General features: G+C 42.2%; 1 protein-coding gene across 1 annotated transcript in view; it reads right to left on the bottom strand.

Annotated features, from left to right (window-relative positions):
- The window catches only part of ARHGEF10 (Rho guanine nucleotide exchange factor 10), a 150,320-nt gene that overhangs the window by 74,828 nt on the left and 56,125 nt on the right, over positions 1 to 19,367 (bottom strand). The window contains exons 11-18 of the mRNA XM_084826771.1: positions 18,490 to 18,596; positions 13,746 to 13,823; positions 13,392 to 13,571; positions 11,860 to 11,976; positions 10,298 to 10,390; positions 9,113 to 9,283; positions 5,772 to 5,917; positions 268 to 440 (exon numbers count right to left, since the gene is read on the bottom strand). Coding sequence (XP_084682897.1) covers positions 268 to 440; positions 5,772 to 5,917; positions 9,113 to 9,283; positions 10,298 to 10,390; positions 11,860 to 11,976; positions 13,392 to 13,571; positions 13,746 to 13,823; positions 18,490 to 18,596 — 1,065 coding nt within the window. The remainder of the gene's footprint in view (positions 1 to 267; positions 441 to 5,771; positions 5,918 to 9,112; positions 9,284 to 10,297; positions 10,391 to 11,859; positions 11,977 to 13,391; positions 13,572 to 13,745; positions 13,824 to 18,489; positions 18,597 to 19,367) is intronic.

Genomic DNA, 19,367 nt, shown 5'->3' with positions numbered 1-19,367 from the left:
TCACAATTGCCCCTTGGAGCTTTTTGCTCAGTGATGGCTTCCAGCCCCAGTCTGGTGTTAAATTTTTCACACTAGGAATACTGCATAAATTAGCATTAGGTCTAGAAGATCACATTTTCTAAACATTAGAGCTGTGAAACTTATGCTTTCTGAGCATATATAAGAAGCATAATGTGTGCCATGATAATGCCAAGGTCTCATTAAGCAGTCCAACCTCACTTACAATGAGAAAGTAGCAGCCGCAAATAATTATTGACCAATACTTACTCGGCTTGGCATTAACAACAATATTCTCAGAGGAATGCTGTGAAGAAAATCTGCAGTTCTCGTCTTGACCTTCGCTGCTCCCATACTCTATGACGTCTACATGCCCAAGGGGCACACTCCATTTTAGTAAGTACCTTTGGCCCGTCACAATGCCACTACTTTCATGGGAAGAACTGGAAGAAGGTCACAAGAGAATATTTTACAGTAGACAGGCAAATGCTTTCCATTTCATAAGTTACTCTACATTTCATAATTTTCTTTATGCTGCAACCGTATACACACATATGTGGGAATAAGCCCAGTTGAACTCAATGGGACTTAATTCGAAGTAGACACAGAAATCTGCAATTTAAAAACATTTGCAAAATGAACTGAAACCCTAACTAAAATGTTTTCCCTGCTTAGCAAAACAAAAAACAAAAAACCTTTCCTGAAGATGTCCAACTATTTTTAAGCTGTTTCCCTAACAAAAAGTTTCCAAAGAAAAAGTTATTTTTTCTAGTGAAAGGACAGCATGCTATCATCCAAAAGGAAAAAGCAGTTTTACAGCCTTCCCTTCTCTCTCCCCGTGTCCCATAGGACACCATGCTTTGAGGAAACACCTTGTGGAATGATTCCGAGATCTTGGTCACCAATTGCCTTTATTCTTTTCATAGCCCATTTACCTCAGAGTATGCATATAAAATATTCCCAAACCACATAAAACATGGGGATGGGGGGATGTCAACCAAGGAGGATAAGGAAATCTGTACTTAAAATTTTACAAGAGAGAAAACGGGAAAGCAGCAAAACAAACAGAATCAGAAGAGCCACAAACATCACTTCAGTTTTATTACTGACACATAACAGAACCTAAAACTTTTGGGAGCTGAGGGAAGAGTTTGGAGAAACCATAAACCTGCTTAGAAGTTTCCCACATGTCACATAGGACTGTCTTTACTGAGATCTTTAATCACTACTGCATGCTTATGCCCACTTTTTTTTTCTGGTAGCATTTTAAACTGATACCCAGAGATTGGCATCCTGAAGTAAACAGGCTTGAGTGAAAGCACATGTTACAGTTGCAACAGGAATGCTGCTGAAGAGAGCTTCTCTGTGGCAAAAGATTCACCCAGCTTACATTTGCAAATACATGACATTTCACCATCATGCAACATGCTCCCGAGATTCTAGTTCTCATTATGTCCTACTTATGAGTATGAGAATGAGCCTCAATTTGAAAATTCAGTTTTAAGCATGTATATCTAAAGATTCCAAAGATTTTTGTAGTATCTTAAAAAATATATATACACATTTTTATTTTATGTTTAGGGGTGGTGATACACTTATTATTTATTCATTCTTTGGCAGATTAGTCTGAGAGGCTTGGTTCTATATATGTTTTAATAAATATTTATATGAGAAATAATTGGGAATTGTTTGACCACTGAAAACAACTGGTTTGGTGTGTTTTACACATGATGCTTTTTTATTTGAGTGATGCAATAAGGTGATTTTAAAAAAATGTTTGAGGTTATAAAGTTGATACATGTGCGTTGTATATGTAAATTTGTTGTCTATTTGCATTACATCATACATCCCAATTTAGTTGTTGTTGCTTTAGTTTGTTGGGATACACTTCCTTTTGTGTTCACTTTCAGTACCATTGCTGTGTGGCAACTATAATGTATGCACTTTGTATAATGTATTTTTAATGATTTTTAATTGAACTGTCCAGAGAGCTGCAGCTATGGGGCAGTACAGAAATAGAATAAATGGAATGAATGAATGAAAATTACTGTAGTCCTTATTTCTATTTAATTTAGTGAGGTTTTATAACACTCTAAGATTAACTGGTGTTTATCTCAGCGATGGTTTTGCGTAGAATTAAAGTGCTGAATAGTTTATTTTGGAGGGACGTGATCTAATATTTCTCCCTGTGCTTCCTTTCCTCTACCTTTTGCACAACTATACACTGTGTATTTCTAATCTATTATAATGGAGGAGGAAGAGGAGAAGTGATTGTTTGGAAAAGAAGTCTCTAAAGAAGCTAACATGTTATAGTGGTACCCTAGGAAGCTGCATGGTTGGAAAGATTCTACTGAAAGCAATCTCTCAGTTCTAGAATTGAAACAGCTTATGTTTTTACAATGGATTAATTAAAAGAACAGGCTTGGACTAAAACATCTTTGAATTTTGGAGAGCTAAAGAAATGCTTACCCAGCCTTAGGTGCTCTGGCTTTACTTTCACTTGTACTTCTGTGACGGTACTTTGATACAAGAACCTGAAGTGGTCATGACACTAAGCCACAAAGAAGAGAAACAGGGTCTCAGGATGCAAATGAATTAGGAAGCCGAACATGTTTTGCCCTTTTTCTTATTTTTAGGCCTTCTTCGGGGGAGAGTTTTTTCAGCGAAAGATTGTCACCTGTGTCAATCTACTCATGATACAGTCAAAAAAACTCTACAGACTTTTTTCTCTACTCCCTGAACAAGGCCTAAAAATAAGAAAAAGGCCAAAATGCATTGGGCTTCCTACAGTAATTTTTTTTTGGCATCCCGAGAATCTGTTTCTCTTCTTTGTGATTTACTTTGGATGCTCATCTCCTTCTGTTTTCTCACTAGAAGCAGTGAGCCTTGTACTTCCATGTGTCCCCCTTCCTGTCTTTTAGGGCTCCTTCACATGTGGCTTTTATCCTGCTATGGAGATTGCTTATTCACAGGTGTTTGTGGGTCCTGTACATGATGCAATCCTCCTCCAGGGCACCTCCCACTCTTTGTGAGCTCTATTGCATGGTTTTCCATTGGCATTTCCCTCCTCCCACCATGGAGTCAATGTAAATGAGGGTACACTATTTTAAAGTCATTTTATTTTTATAAAGTCAGAGATGCTCTGATTTGGATTCTTACATCGAGCAGGGGGTTGGACTCGATGGCCTTGTAGGTCCCTTCCAACCCTACTATTCTATGATTCTATTGCAAATTAAACAACAGCGCCGCCTAGTGGCTTTGTAATGAAACACATAGACCTTATTGAGAAGTTTAGGGTTTTTTTAAGTCACGTGGAAAGGACCTGATCTAATCCCACAAAGATTCTGGAAGCAGAAGCCCCGGGAAATTGTGCGATTTTTAGCCTTGTGTGATGAAGCCCTCAGTGTAGCCATGAGGAAATCAGAAGGTTCTGCTTCTATTTTAAAACTAACCATAGTTTTGTGTTATGTCTGAACTGGGCAAAAGTCTGATTGGTTTAACCGTGGTTTGTTCAAGCAAGCCAGGATGCCATCTGACCCAGACTCCCAGAGAGACCTCTGCAGAGGAAGAGGGCTGAGATTCTGCAGAAGATCTGGAGGAACCCTTTGATTTGCTCCACCCCCTTGTTCCAGCTCCTTGCTCTACACCAGGTGCTGGTCATGGACACAGGATCACACTGTGGTTTATGGTCCCAGCTTGTTTGAACAAACTATATTTTAAACTAACCAAATTTCATCCCAATTTAGACATAACACGAAACCCTGGTAGGGATGGCGGAGAATTTCTCCCCGAAACTTCGGGGGGCCGAGCGCCAACGTGTTCGGCCCCCCGAACAAGTTTCGGGGAGAAATCCTCCGAACCCCCCCCGCCCGCCCCCGGGACGGGACTTACCTTCACCAAATGTCCCTCCCGGTGGCTGGTCCGGCCGGCGGTTTGGCGGGTGTTCGAGCAGGGTGGGAGTGGCAGCCGGTCTTTCGACCGGCTGCCACCGCCGCCGCCATTGCAATCAAAGAAAAAAAAAACGCCCCCTGATAGGCTACGTGACGATTCACGTAGCCTATCACGGCTAGATCTGCAAAGTCAGCCGTGATAGGCTACGTGAATCGTCACGTAGCCTATCAGGGGGCGTTGTTTTTTTTAAAAAAAAACTTTCGCGTTCGCGGCCGGGCGAGGCGGGAAGCCTCCTCCCCGGCCTGAATTTCGGCCGGGGCGAGGCGGGAAGCCTCCCCCCCGGCCTGAATTTCGGCCGGGGCGAGAAGCCTTCCCCCCCCCGGCCTGAACTTTGCGGGGGGAGCAGCGAAGCGCCTCCCCCCCACCACGAACGTCCTTCGACGACAGGTAAGGGACTTTCGTCCACCCCTAAACCCTGGTGAGTTTAAAATTTTATTTATTTATTTCATTTCTATACCGCCCAATAGCCGAAGCTCTCTGAGCAGTACACAAAAATTAAAACCAAAGAGCACACAATAAAACAATATGAAATATATAAAACATTAAAACCACAGAATATTTATATATTTTTTTAAAATGGAAACAGATGCTTCTGATCTCCTCTTCATGGCCACAGGGGAGGGAAAGGAACCATGTAAGTTCAAGGCTCGTTGCTTCTAGAACACGTAGTCAAGGAAACACTTTCAGCTGGATCCCAATGATAAGTTGAATGTACTATGGTGAAGGTGGTGGTAGCACGGAACCCTTTTATGATATACCTTTAAAGTGTGGGTTGAAAAGGCAAGTTCTAGAGTACAAATTCTGCACATAATTCTAAGTGCTAGTTACCACTGACTTCAGCGGAACGTAAGAACGTACAACTGTGTGTGTGACTGGAGTTTAAGGCTACAATTCTAAAGACAGCTGGAACAGTTGCATTAAGCACAAAAGGACATATGTCTGAGTGAACATGCTTAGAATCAAATATAAAGCCATTGTCCATGGAACACACGTTACCACATTTGTATGTGCAGCCAAGTTTGTACGTGTGTTTTTATAGCACAGAAGCCACACCCCACTACCATAATGCACTGTGACTCCACCTGTTTGTGAAAAATGGAGAGTGGTGTGTGAAAAGGGGGAAGCAGCCCAGCTGTGTATGCGAGATGCCTTGCACATGGAGTAAAAAGATTTACTGCATCATACAAATGGTTTTGCAATCCTAACCCAATTTGATCAGACTTGTATGATGGGCATTAGCAACCTATTTTAAAAGATGGAGCATGCAAAAGTAAGAAATTGTATGCCAGAACTGGCTGCCAAATTCAAAACATGGATCATTACAATATGAATGGCTGCAGACAAAAGGTACTTTCTAATCCACACTCTTTCAAAAGCCAAGCAGCTCACAATGAGTTAGGTCTAAACAGAAGGTTAAGATAACTTGGTCAGGCAGTTGATCCATCTAGATATACTGGCAGCTGCTCTCCAGGGTCTCAAGAGGAAGCCTGCCCCAGCCCAAATACCAGATATGTTTTTACACAGAGACTGAATATGGGACCTTCTGCATAAAAAGTATATGGTCTAACACTGAGCCAGGGTCCCATACCATGTTCACAGTTATCAGCAGAACATGGTCACATAGTAGTATGCAATTACTATAAGTGAAAATGAATGTTTCTGATCAGCATTACTGTGTCTTCTCTCTCTCTTTTTCATATCTTGTGTTCTTAGGCTGTGATTTGAATGATCATTTTAATTATAATTAATTTTAATAAATGTTAATAATTTTTAATTATTATTTTTAATTATTATTATTTTAGAGAATGTGACTGGAACCTTACCGGACATTCACAGTAGCACACATTAGTACATCATTTAACATGAACAGCCGCCGTTCTTTGGTTTTGACAATTTCTCCTTTGTCGTTGTAAACAGTTTCTAGCATGTCATCGGTTCGGATGAGGTATCTGTTTCCACTGCTGAGTAACTGAAGTTTTAAAGAAAAACATTAGCTAATCCATGATGTATAACACTCCTACAGCTACACCTTTAGTGCTTTAAAACATATATGAATCAGTATCAAGTGGCCATGGTCACCTTGGTGGATGATATGAGGAGGGCTCTGGATAGGGGCGAATGCTCCTTCCTTGTTCGCCTCGACCTCTCAGTGTGGCTTTTGATACCATTGACTATGGTATCCTCCTGGACTGCCTGGAGGGGTTGGGCATTGGAGACACCGTATTGCAGTGGTTCCAGTCCTTCCTCTCCGGCAGGTACCAGAGGGTAGCACTGGGAGAGGAGGTTTCGGACCCACGACCGCTCACGTGTGGGGTGCCACAGGGTTCCATCCTCTCTCTGATGCTATTTAACATCTATGTGAAGCCACTGGGGGCTATCATCAGGTTTGGGGTGCGGTGTCATCAATATGCGGATGACACGCAGCCCTACCTTTCATTCAAATCTTCACCAAGGTTGGCCATAGAATCCCTGTTCAAATGTCTGGAGATGGTGAGTGGCTGGATGGGGAGGAATAAGCTGAAGCTGAATCCTGACAAGACTGAGGTACTTTTGGTGGGAGACAAGATGTTGACCTGGTGTTGAATGGGATATGGCTACCCTTGAAAGACCAGGTCTGCAGCCTGAGGGTCATTTTAGACTCCCAGCTGTCCATGGAGGCTCAGGTGTCAGCTGTGAGCCAGACAGCACTGTACCAACTCCATCTGATACGGCGGCTGAGCCCCTTCCTTCCCGACCATCTGCTCCCATCAGTAGTACATGCCCTGGTCTCCTCTTGTTTAGACTACTGTAATGCGCTCTACGTGGGGTTACCCTTGAAGATGGTTTGGAAGCTGCAGCTGGTACAGAACGCGGCGGCTCACCTGATTAAAGGCAGCTGCCGGCGAGATCACATCACTCCAGTGCTGAAGGAGTTGCACTGGTTACCAGTTGTTTTCCGGGCCAAATTCAAGGTGTTGGTTTTGACCTTTAAAACCCTATATGGTTCCGGCCCAGCCTGTCTTAAGGAGCGCCTCCAGCAACACCAGACAAGCCGCTTAACTATGGCCTTCTCTCTGTCCCATCAGCCAGGACAGCTAGACTGGTGAGCATGAGGGAAAGGGCCTTCTCTGTGGTGGCCCCCACGCTGTGGAACTCCCTCCTAGGGAACTCCGCCATGCCCCCTCTTTAATGAGCTTCCACCATGCATTAAAAACATGGTTGTTCAGGCAGGCATTTGGGGTGGGTTAGGGTATTTTTAGAAGTATGATGTTTTTAATGTAGAATTTTATTGTTTTAAACTCTTTCCAATATTGTACATTGCCCAGAGTGGCTGGGTGACCAGCCAGATGGGTGATTAATAAATTTAATAAAATAAATAAATAAGTATGAAAAAGGCTTTTGTCAATTTTGCTGTCTTTTGTTGAAGACATCACATCATCTCTATTCAAAGCCTCTATTAAATTTACCATTTTGAAACTAGGCTGTCTTTGTCATCAGCTACCTTCCTTGAACAATTACTTTGAGAATGGAGAAAAGAGGTGGTGGTTCCAACTCGAAGAACCTCCACGTGCCCCGCTAACAAGTCCTTTTAACATAGAAAACACTTCCTCCGCACCCTTCTTTTGACTTAGGTTGACAATCCCAGCTCCAGGGCCATGCAGTTGCTGACTCCTACGACGGCGTGTTCTTGAGGCAAGAATAAAATGGGCACCAAGAGGATGCAGCTTTTGATTGGCAACAGACATAACAGAAAGAGGAGGGCTCAGCACTGCAAGGCATAGCAACCCATTAGTCTCTCTCCCCCTGCCCCCACGTGCTCCCTTGCTCGCTACTTCTGTCTCCTCTTCCACTTCCACCTGGGGAACGCAAACGAAGTGCTGTACAGTCACTGTGATGGTTGTGATGACAGCAGTAGTGAATGAGAGTGCAAGCAGGCAATGACAGGGCTGAACAGCTGGCCTGCTGACGGTTCCATGGTGAAGGCAAGCTCACAGGACCACTGAAGAATGTGCTATGAGCAGTCTTTGTAGACTGCACCCATCTTAAGAACGTAAGGGCAGCCCTGTGGGATCAGACCAAAGGCTTCCCTAGTCCAGCATTCTGTTCAAACTGTAGCCAGTAAGATGTCTATTGGTAGCCTACAAGAAGGACATGAGAGCAATACCGCCGTCATGCTCATGTTCCCCAGCAGCTGATATTGAGAGGCATACTGCCTCTGACACTGGAGACAATATACAGCCATCATGACTAGTAGCCATTGCTAGCAGATCTTCTATGAATTTGTCTAATGACCTTTTAACTCTGTCCCAGTTGGTCACTGTCACGATATCTTCTGGTAGTGAATTCCACAGTTCAAAAATGCAATGTGTGAAGTACTTCTGTACTGGATCTCCCATCATTCAGCTTCATTGGATGGCCCTGAGGTTCTAGTATTATAAGGGTATTATCCATTTTCTCCACACCGTGCATAATTTTATACACCTCTATCAAGTCCTCTCGTACTTGCTTTTTTATAAGCTAAAAAGCCCCAAATGTTACAACCTTTCCTCAATGGGCGAGTTGCTCAAGCCTCTTGACCCCTTGCGGTGCCCTATTATGCACCCTTTCCAGCTCCACAATAACCTTTTGGGGGGGGGGGGCTTTTGGGGTTCTACTATTTTAAATGGAAGAGAAAGGCATGTGTTTAATCTTTCCCAGTGGGATAAGTGAGACTTCAACATGTTTAACATTAGTGTGCTCATGTCATGCCCACCTATATTTATACTGGTTTGCCAAGGCATTTTTTAAAAAAGTGTTATTGAAACATTTCTAAACGATAAACTCTGGTTCTACAACATTAGGAGGAAATGTTAAAAGTTTATCCTCCTGGCTGAAGTGCCTTTTTCGGTTTGTTTGAATGTGTTTTTGCAAAGTTTATGTTGGAAATATGGAAAAGGTTAAATACAAACATTTTTTATGCTGCTCAGCATACAGAATACCACAACACAAACCACAAGTAGTAGTGTTGGAAGATGACTTGTCACCATTACTATGCAGTTAAACCAAAAAGATCACCCCAAAATGCCATACTCCAGTGCAGAAAGAATAAAATAACATGCCCACAGCCTCAACATGGAAAGCCTCTGCTTTGTCTAATCCATTTCCTCTGTAAGAGAAATCAGGAAGGAGCAAGTGATGTTCCAACCTTGTTCAGATAACGCTCATTCATGGCTTTTGCTATTTGTTTTATTTCACAGCGCTGATCTGCATCCCTTTTCCTTTCATTTAATTTCTCTGCCAATGTCTCAAGCTCTGTGAGCGCCATCTGTAGAGGCAGCCTGTCAGGGTGGCCTTTAGTAGTGTTCTTCAACATATCCTTAAGAGACCAAAAAGAAAAGAATAAAAAATCAGAATTGTCATGGTTTTGTTCCAACTTAATTCAAGATTATTTTTTTGGAGATCGCAACATACCTAGGAGGTCAACTCAATCCTTCCGTCCCATCATCAGTTTATTTAAAGTCTACCAATATCATCCACTTGACAATACGATTGGCATGTCAAGAAGGTATAAAGGGAAGCACTTTCAGTACCCCACAGTTACAAAGCTCCATTCTCATGTGCAGGTTGTCAAAGCCCAAGATGTGTTCTTGGGCATACAGCTGTTCATATGAATTGGCATTTGAGGGGAAGAGAGTTGAAGTAAGGAGACTGGGGTGTTTTCACCATATTTTAATTCAATACTACTTTTCAGTCAATTGCACTTTAATACAATTGCACGCCCCCTGTGATATTGTGGGCTGAACATCAGAATAATATAGAGCTTTTCTATATGAGGCTATTAATCTGTTGATAATCCATTTTATCAATTTGCAGTTTTGCACAGAATTGAGATCTAAGTACTACGCAAGGAGTGTTTCCTTTCCTGCGTTTCTGCTATATCACCTCTAGGTAGCAGTGTGGTATAGTGGAATAGCACCAGTACACAAGAGGAAATCACGCTTTCTTTCACTTTCACGATTAAATGACGCATTTTCCTTGTTTGTTTGTTTTAACTCATTAAAAGTGCTGGTTAGACACAGAAGCGAAACTGGAGGGTCATGATGTTGTCTAAAGAACGCATAAACAACCGTAAGTAGGGATTGATGAGTGCACGATAAATGCCTCATGTAGAAAAGCTCCATGTTTTGAAGCATGGAATGGCGAGGAGAAGAGAAATGTTAGTTGTGCAATTCACAGCTGAAGTAATACACATGGCTGTCTAAAAAGGGGTTAAAGCCAACCCTACGCTATGGTTCCGGGGGGGGGCCGTGCTTGAGATGTCTTCAAAGTAACATGTAGTTTGGCTCAAAGACAATATATTATCCTTTGTATTGTTAATACTATGACTTGCCTGAAGCAGGAGGATGAACTGAGGAAAGCGTTGTATGGGTTTCATCATTAAGCCATAGAGTGTAATTCTATCAGGACTAGATTCTTGGCATTGCTGTAATGAGAAAGTCTTAACAGTTTCTTTAAATTAGTGACACTGATTTTCTCAAAAGGAACAGAGATCAAGCATGTGCCTTTTAATGTGGATCTTGGCTAAAACATAGATTCCTATAGCTCACTAACCAATATTACATAAAAGGCTGTGAGGATTTCACTATTACAATGATCAGAAGATCAAGATAACTTAATATGTATTTCCAGTAAACAAGGAGAAGATATAGTTAAATCCTAATACTGCTACGTTTAAAAAAAACTCTGCAAATAGAAATTTGAGAGTGTAAGCAGACACACACAGAGAGAGTAATATTGTTATTTATTTATTTATTTATTTACTTATTTATTTTTATAACAATTATACTCTGCCTTTTAGCCTGAATAATTTAATATGGGCCCTAAATCAGTGGAGGTCCCAAGGATATAGAACTTTAAACTACATTCACAGCTAGACCTAGTTGAATATTTTCAATTAAAATAATTAATTATTGCAAACCACATTGCTTCTGGTACCACTGATGGCAGTTCAGTAAGCTGGAACCTAGAGGAATTATGCACTTAGAATGCACTTAGAACCATAGGGTTGGAAGGGGCCTATAAGACCATGCTCAATGAAGGAAGCCTGATTCCCAGGCGGTCTGCCATCCAAGTACTAACCAGGGCTGACCCTGCTTAGCTTCCGAGATCAGGCGCATCGCTCTCATGTCAGCTGCCAGCCTAGTCAGCTAAGAATACCATCTTAACCCCAGCTGTACCATGGGCTGACATTATTCTCCCTAGTGCCAGTACAAGTAATCGAGCCCCAGCAAGTGACAGGAATATTTGGGATCTGGTATACTACATGCCCGAGTGGCTAAGCAACCTCTGCAAAGATTAGCACCCATTGATCAGAGCAGTAGCAACTGCTCCCAGGCAGGAGCTGGAAACTTACGGCACCTGGTTGGCTGAGAGCTGTTGAGACTGCTCAAGCTGTAGAAGCCTTAGCAGAGATTGCATATTTCCAGGGACATACGGTATCCCATACACAAATGGAGGTTTTTAGAACCTGCTGCCTGTGGTGGGACTAAGTGAGGTCATCTTAGGACAGCATGACAGAATTTGTTGATTACAGCTTTAGTCCCTCAGAAAGGACAGATGGTAGTCTTGTATGTTTCACTTAAAATGAATACACAATGTATAGTGATTCACATTATTTTAATGACCTATTGAGTGACACTGGTACTTTCCTACCTACAAGTCTGAACCAAACACAGGTTGTTCAAAAACGTGCAAATAAGGGCCCTCCAATAGGATGGAGAATTCACATCCAGCCCGCCACAGTTGCCTTGACAGCCCCCAAAAACTGAGCTATGCAGCAATATGCAAAAGGAAGCCATCCAACAAATCAACCGAGAGTCAGATTCTTCCCCCAGTTTGTGGAGCCCCATTTCCCCCACCTACATAAAGAATTTCAAATCCAAATGTGCTCACCTTTAAAAACTCCATGAAGGCAGGCTTTGTGGCACATGTTTTCTTGAGAATCCCCACAGCAGTGCTAAAATTATTTACATACTCACTGTAAGCATCTAGCACCATAGATTTAGAAAACTGAAAGACATAAAAAATACAATTAGAAACTGTTCTAGATCCAAAGCAAGAGCTACAAGTCAAAGTACAACGTTTCTATAGTTTCCAACAGATTACTCAGCATGAATATTTTAATATACTTTTTAAAAAAGGAAGTAATCGTTCTTCTAGAACTTTTACAGAAGGAATGAACTGCAAATTTGCATCACACATCACGGCTCAGCCATGTTATTTCTCTGAAACAAGGTTCCCCTCAGTTTAGTATCTGCCCTTACAATGGCACTTTACTCTGTGTCACGGATATTATTTTATATGCCTGACAAATCTAGCTCTGAAGCATAATGTGTTGCTCTTCGGGCTTTCACAATTCAGCAATAGAGGTGGGAGGGGAAGGCAGTATGAGTACAATCTCCCTAAGCATCCCTATATAGGACGAGCGGTGTCGCCAGTGTCCGTAATATGAACCTCAGCCACTGATAACGATGCAGCAATCATGCTGAAGTCAAGCACATCTGATCAGTGCCTAGAAGGGACACGGCCTGCATGCAGCCTTGCATCAGAGGGGAAAGGTGGGATGTAAATGTAATAACTCTTTTTGAACCCTCACCTTCCATTTGCGGTATTATGTTCCTGCGGATTCTTCTCAGTTTTGAACTTTCATCCAAGTCAAAGAAGGACTTCTCCCACTTCCCAGCTTCCCTCTTACCTGACTTGGTAGCAGTCGGGTAACTGTGACAGCATGTAGGTCTTACTGGAGGCATCCCAGCTTCCCTACCTGGCACCTGCTGAGATGCTGTCACAGCAGCATCCAAAGCACTATGGACCCAGATTAAAGTAGTTTTCTCAGGGTGCCCAAGTCCTTCGTATGGATGTCAGGGATTTGGAGAAAATTATACTTTCTAAGGTCTCTGGCATGCTGTGGCTGCATTCCTACTGCCAGTCATCAGAGAAGGAAGTGGTAGGCCAGGCTACATGGACACACAGGTAGTGATGGGGGCAAAATGTTGTGACCCTGTTTTACTCCTAATGTTCTTCAGGAGTGCCAGTGGGGTGTAGTGGTTAGAGTGCTGGACTGGGACTTGGAAGATCAAGGTTCTAGTCCCCACTTGGTGATGAAGCTCACTAGGTGACTTAGACTAGCCACTGACTCAGCCTAACCTACCTCACAGGGTGTTGTGAGGATAAAATAGAGAAGAAAGGAGGGCCATGTAAGCCACTTTGAGTTCCTTGCATGAGGAAAAAAAGGCAGACATAAATGCAGATATAAATAAATAAACAAACAAATAAATAAATAGTGCAATGGGAATATGAACAGAATTTGCAACAGAGCTATTCTTCTGATTTTTTGCCAAACTAGTTGGGTTTGCTCAGGTGAACTGAGTAGTCAGGAGCTGGGCTAGTTGGGCTACCCTACATAGCTGTGATCATTTACGTACTGATGCAACAAAGACGTCTCCAATCATTTCAACAGAATCCCATTCAGAGACACGACTGGCCAGTGCTATTTGAAACATTGAATGGCACTGAAGAATTTCCTTAATTCGATAAAATACAATCTTTAGTTTTCTCTCACTCAATAATTTGGGTTCCATCTCTGAAAGAGGCTTCTCATATTGCTGAAATAAAAAAGAGTATCAATTAAATAGTTGCATCATTATTACAATGCCCAAATTCAAAGTTTTCACTATCAACACAGTAACAATAAATCACACTAGTGACATTCATGTCATCTAATTTATAATAAAAGAATTACCCATTAGCTTTCAAAGGCACAAAAATGTATTTATTACCTCCAGAATCCTTTTGAGAGCATCCACATAATTTTTCTCACTATCAACCACAGCACCTAAAATATATCTTCTCACCACCTGTTAAATAAATAAATACATAAAACACAAAAATAACACTCTAAGAACTGTGATCAACAGATATCTTTGAACAGACTCTCAGTTAATACCAACCAGATTCTCTCTCAACAGGGCTGGTTAGGCATCTTCAAACTCTGGCTAAGGGCTCCTTCACACTGGGCGTTTATCCTGCGATTGAAATTGCTCCTTCACGGAAGTTTGCAGGCTCTTTACATGACACAGTGATCATCCCAGGCATCTCCTGCACTAAATGCCCTTTGTTCCATTTTTAAATAGATCACAGATAATGAGCCATCAAATTACCCCATTGTGTTCCGCTTCAGTTTCCTCCATGGCAAGAAGAAGAGCGAGATCAATGAAAAATAATGGAAGACTCAGATGCAGGGAGGAGGAGGGGGAAAGGGGAGCGGGGAAAGGAAACATGTGAAAAAGGGAGTCATTGCACTCCTGCATTTAAAACGGAAGCAGAAAGCCCCATTTTAAACGCAGGATTTTAGGCTGGTGTAGAAATGCCCTAAAAGTTAACCACAGTTCAGACAGGAAAGGGGTTGTCTAAAAGAGAAGCTGAGAGGAGCCAATGCACTGCCCCAGGGCCTGCTCCTGCTCCTTCAGCCACAGCTAAGACAGAGCCATCATTACAGCAGTGGCACAAGCAGTGGCACAGCCACCATATGCCCCCAGCTGCCATGACCCCTGCATGGCCTCTGGCTCATTCTGCGTAGGGTGGGCTTTCTGAAGAGCTGTGTCGGCCAGTGAAAGCCGCAGGCACAGCTCTTCACAGTTACAGAGTCTGAAATGCCTGGCTCCATGGGTGTCCTTCCTCAGAGCTAGGCCTCGACTGGAGAGGTGTCCTAGGTGATCTCCCAGGACACCTCTCCTTTGGAGCAGCCACCCTCGCCTGTTGCTCCAGCTAAACAGAGGACCAGGCGGCTTCTCCAGAGGGTGGGTTCATCCCACCTCAAGGGAAGGCTGGCCCCACACCTTCCTCATGAGGGATCATCTAAAGCTGGCTTGGTTTCACATCCACCTTAAGGAAACTAGCCCTAGGAAAAGGAGCCACACACGAAAACTTTCAGAGGGGGAAAGGAAAGAGTGCTCAAATTTAGGGGCAGAAGATGATGGCCATGAGACAATAGTATTGAAAAGACAGTCAGTAGCTAACTTCCCTGCCTGCCTAGCTAATTGCTGTAGCTTTGTGAGGACTCAAAAGGTGGATCATGGAGAACAACTAGAAGCAATTGACATCAAGAGTGATACAGGGAGTCAAGACACACGCCCTCTCTGAGTGGAATGGGTGAGAATGTTGTTTGTTTTTTTATAACTTCCTCAAATTTACAAATTTCTTTACAAATGGGATGGAACTGACATTTTTTAACTGACATTAAAAAAAAAACCGATGGGAGAAAGCAAAGCAGACAGATTTGCCCATCCTAGCAGATGGGCAAATCCAGGTTTTGGATTTGCCCATCCAAGTTTTGACTTTGAGTGCTTAGGTCTTAAAATTCTGGGTTTGAATCCCTGTGTATTCAACTAAGTATGTGGTGCTGAATTAGGGGTGACTCCTCTTTTTTCCTGACAGGCTCCTCATCTTTAACAGCTAGATGGCAGGCAGGTACAACATGGCCCTTTCCATAACTGGGCATTCCTACTGAATTTGGCTGGAGCAGATGGGTGAGAATTTTGTTCAGTTCGTTTTTCATAAGCATTTGACAAAATGTGCAAATGTTGTCATAAACAGGGCAGAAAAAACTTGAGATTTAACACACATACACACAAAAAAAAGATTATGAGATAATGTAAAGCTGACAGATTCTTCCATCCCTACTCTAGACAGAGGACTGCTTGCAAGGTTATTTCTTCCTGATTTCATCTTACAACTTAAAGATTGGCATGAAATTATTTTAACATGATGCACATCTCCTAGTGAGGCACAGATTAGTTCAATCAGCCTCCAGGGTATTCCTCCACAGTGAAACAGCATGCATTTACCCATTCTAAAATGATGCTCACACACACCCAAACTTGTTTTAAGATGTGTTGGCGAACAGTAACCACAGCAGCCCATATCAGGTTTCACATTGTGTCTTCCCAATTGGTTGCACACCAGAGTTGCCTCAGTAGCCTTAATCAACAGCAATTTTAGCACAAGGTTGCAGCTAGCAAAGTGTCCCCTGTTGCAGGGCCAGCTAAACCTGTTGCTTTGCTGAATTACAGCTTGTTCTCTCTACATGGAAGATGACAGGTGGTGGGATCAAAGTTCGAGAACAGATACTGGTACCTATTTTAACCATCTTTTAAAATATATTAGAATCAGTGCCCAATTAGAGGTACAACATTTCAGCACAAATCTCACTTCACATGTTCAGAGCTTCTGTGCACCTAATACATTTAAATAAAGAATTATATACCGTGTATATAAGCTAAGACAGCCATAGAAAAATGTTCATGACGCATGGTCATACTGGCACTTACAAGTACAATTATGTTAGCATGACCAAATAGTCTTAACTGCTCTTGTTTTAATGTACAAGAGGAATTAAAGTCAAGCTTATTTTATTATTATACAGGTGGATAGTTCTCAAACAGGTGGATTTAGAAGTTCAGCTTGCACCCTACTGTGTTCAAAGCAGCGGGGGGGGGGGAGGAATTTCTACCTCCCTGAAAGAAAGGGAAAAAATATGGGGAGAGAAAAGGGCTCTTTCTGCATTATCTCAAGCAAAACTGGGAGCCAAGAAAGCATTCAATTATCTATGCTCCTGGGCCAATACATATGCCTATGTTCGATAGCTGCTGGGGAACATAAGTTGGAGGGTGCTGTTGCACTTGTGTCCTGCTTGTATGCTCCCAGTCGACAGCTGTTTGGCCACTGTGTGAACAGAATGCTGGACTGGATGGCCCCTTGGTCTGATCCAGCATGGCTCTTCTTATGTTTTGCTGCAGAGGAGGAAAGCGCAGCCTGTGTTTCTCACTTTAGTGCCCCAAAGCCAGCATTATCACCGTACTCACTGGGTTTGGAAAGAATGAAAAGGGAATTGAAAATGAGTCCAGTCATCACTTTCTCATTCAACAGATAAAGCATTTATCTATGAGACTTTGGGAGAAAGGGCAGTGGTTATTAGCCTAACAGTTGATCACCACTGCAATAGCCATTTCTCCTCCTGTCTCTGCATCTCTTCCCACCAACAGCATACATCCCTATCGTTCTCTTTGGCCGCTTATGCCAACAGCTTTAACTTCTAAGCAATTAGAATGTTTGCAAACATTCTATAACAACATTCCCCTGCAATTCAGCTAGTGGCTATGGGTACTTATTTCACTAAACTGAAGCCAGAACTCTTACAGGCAGTGTGTACGTAGGTTTCAGGAAAAAAACAGCCCATGTAATTTTTTCAACTTCCTTAGATTTTTTTATTATGTAGTTTTTGGAGAACAAGCAATCAACACTAATACAATTAGGTTTGCGCTTTGCAGGTATGTTTTTCATCTCTCTCCAACCATGGTAAATCCTTGATTTGAGTTCACTATTTTGATCAAATTTTTGCTGTATGCCATGAGTAGTCCTGATGGGAAACAATTTGGTTAAGGATCTACCATTATGTGATTATTTGGTGAACAAGGTTGTGTCACCAAGCTCTTGCTGAAATAAAAACCATCCCAAGAGCCAAAACAATTAAGTGAGCCAGCATTTTTCACATCAGTTAAGTGGCAATGCACAAAGATGTATAGCTAACCAAGAATCAGGCATCCTATTATGCCACCCTGTGGTAAGCAGCAGCATGTACAAGTTTAAATAAATTTCTTTTGTATTCAACTCTTATCAACGAGGCTGGCCCTGCCATTAGGCAGAGTGAGCTGGCTGCCTCAAGCAGCAGGTGCTGGGAACAGTGAGTGGCAGTAAGGTAATAGAGGACTGAGCTGTCCCCCTTAAGCTAGCCTACAGCCCTTAGGTATCATAGAATAGTAGGGTTGGAAGGGGCCTATAAGACTGTCGAGTCCAACTATGATTGAAGATGCTGCCCCATTACCAGTGTTGAAGTAAGATTCAACTGGTAGTTTCCATACACGGAATGGAGGTAGTTGTACCATCTTGTCCTTCGCTTAATGCAAAAAAAATTCTTGGGCAGGTCCTGCTTATCAAATATAGGATTGTAAACAGTCACTAGCTTGGTCACCTGTGGTGAGTACAAATTCACTCAAGGGAAGCTGTACAAAGCGTTTGTTAAGACAGAAATGTCTAATACAGATATGAGTGGACAGACATGGTAGTTAATAAAGTTCTATGGAGGACATTTGGGACAACTTTATTTAGCCAATTTGGGGTTTACTGTTATCTGAAAGTTTAGATTTTACAGATTTGTGAGAAACCACCAGAGGAAATAGGCATGTCAAAATGTAATGTGTACCTACACAGAATTATATAGAATTATAATTATTATAGACTAAGCTATATTTTCATTTTGTTTTGAAGAACCAACCCAGGGGCGTAACACATCAGGATTTTGCTTCAACAAATATTGAACCAATTTGGTTTGCCCCTCCGTTTTTGTGAAAGGCAAATGAACAATGTGTCAATGAAAGGTGTTGCACAACTCATTCTACAAATGGCTCGCAGAAAGAGACACAAAACGATTTTGTCTTATATTTCAACAACAATCAATATACAGACCTGTTGCTGTGATAATCCATCAGGCATTGGAGTCATGATTGCCTCTGTATGTACACAGTCTACATCAATAAATAGCTCCTCTTCTTCCAGACAGGTTGATCTATGATCTAGAAATAAGTTACTACGCTAGAATTTCATCCATAGATATATATTTACATGGCAATGACATTTATACTTTGGATGAGCATCTCTGCATTTCTTTCAGCATTACTGTATAAGATTCATTTCTCACATTCATATTTATTGTTCTAAAAATGACCATGGTGTACATTTACCAATAATTTTTATGTAATGAAAGTATCTTCTGAATATTTATCCATATGGAGAGATCTAAAGCTCTGAAAGCCACTGGAGGTCTGGGATACAAGCTTTGGGATAGTGTGTGTGTGCATGTTCATTCAGAAGAAGCATTCACTACACAAACATTATAGTTAAGAAACATCACAGTGCCTTTACTACAGGTGTACAGAACCTCTTTCAGCATGAGGGCGAAATTCCATTTCCAGCTCTCAGGGGCTGCAATCCAGTGGTGGGCGGGTCCAAAGGCAAAAAGGGAGGGGCCAAACTACCAGCATATTTCTGTTTAAAGCTTTTACTGTCAGTAACAAAGCTTTAGGAGAAACATTTCGACCTTTCAGAACGGGGGAAACCCACTCCAAAGCTGAGAAACAATCAAGTGATATTGAGAAATGGGTGGGGCCAGGGAAGGTGGCATGGCCTTCTGGGATCCTCAGAGGACTGCATTCCCCCTCCCCCCCTGGTGGGGGTGGATTTGGCCCCAGGGCCTGAGGTTCTGCACCTGTGCTTTACTAGATCAGAAGTTAATAAAGGAATTGGGCATGAGGCAACTCTTAATGCCATGCTTGTTGAAAAGAGGG

Source organism: Heloderma suspectum, chromosome 1 (assembly GCF_057233095.1).
Source record: "Heloderma suspectum isolate Gila_16-S chromosome 1, 16-S_ref, whole genome shotgun sequence".
NCBI lineage: Eukaryota > Metazoa > Chordata > Lepidosauria > Squamata > Helodermatidae > Heloderma > Heloderma suspectum.
Note: the sequence above shows the minus strand (reverse complement) of the source record. Positions and strands in the feature narration are given on the sequence as shown.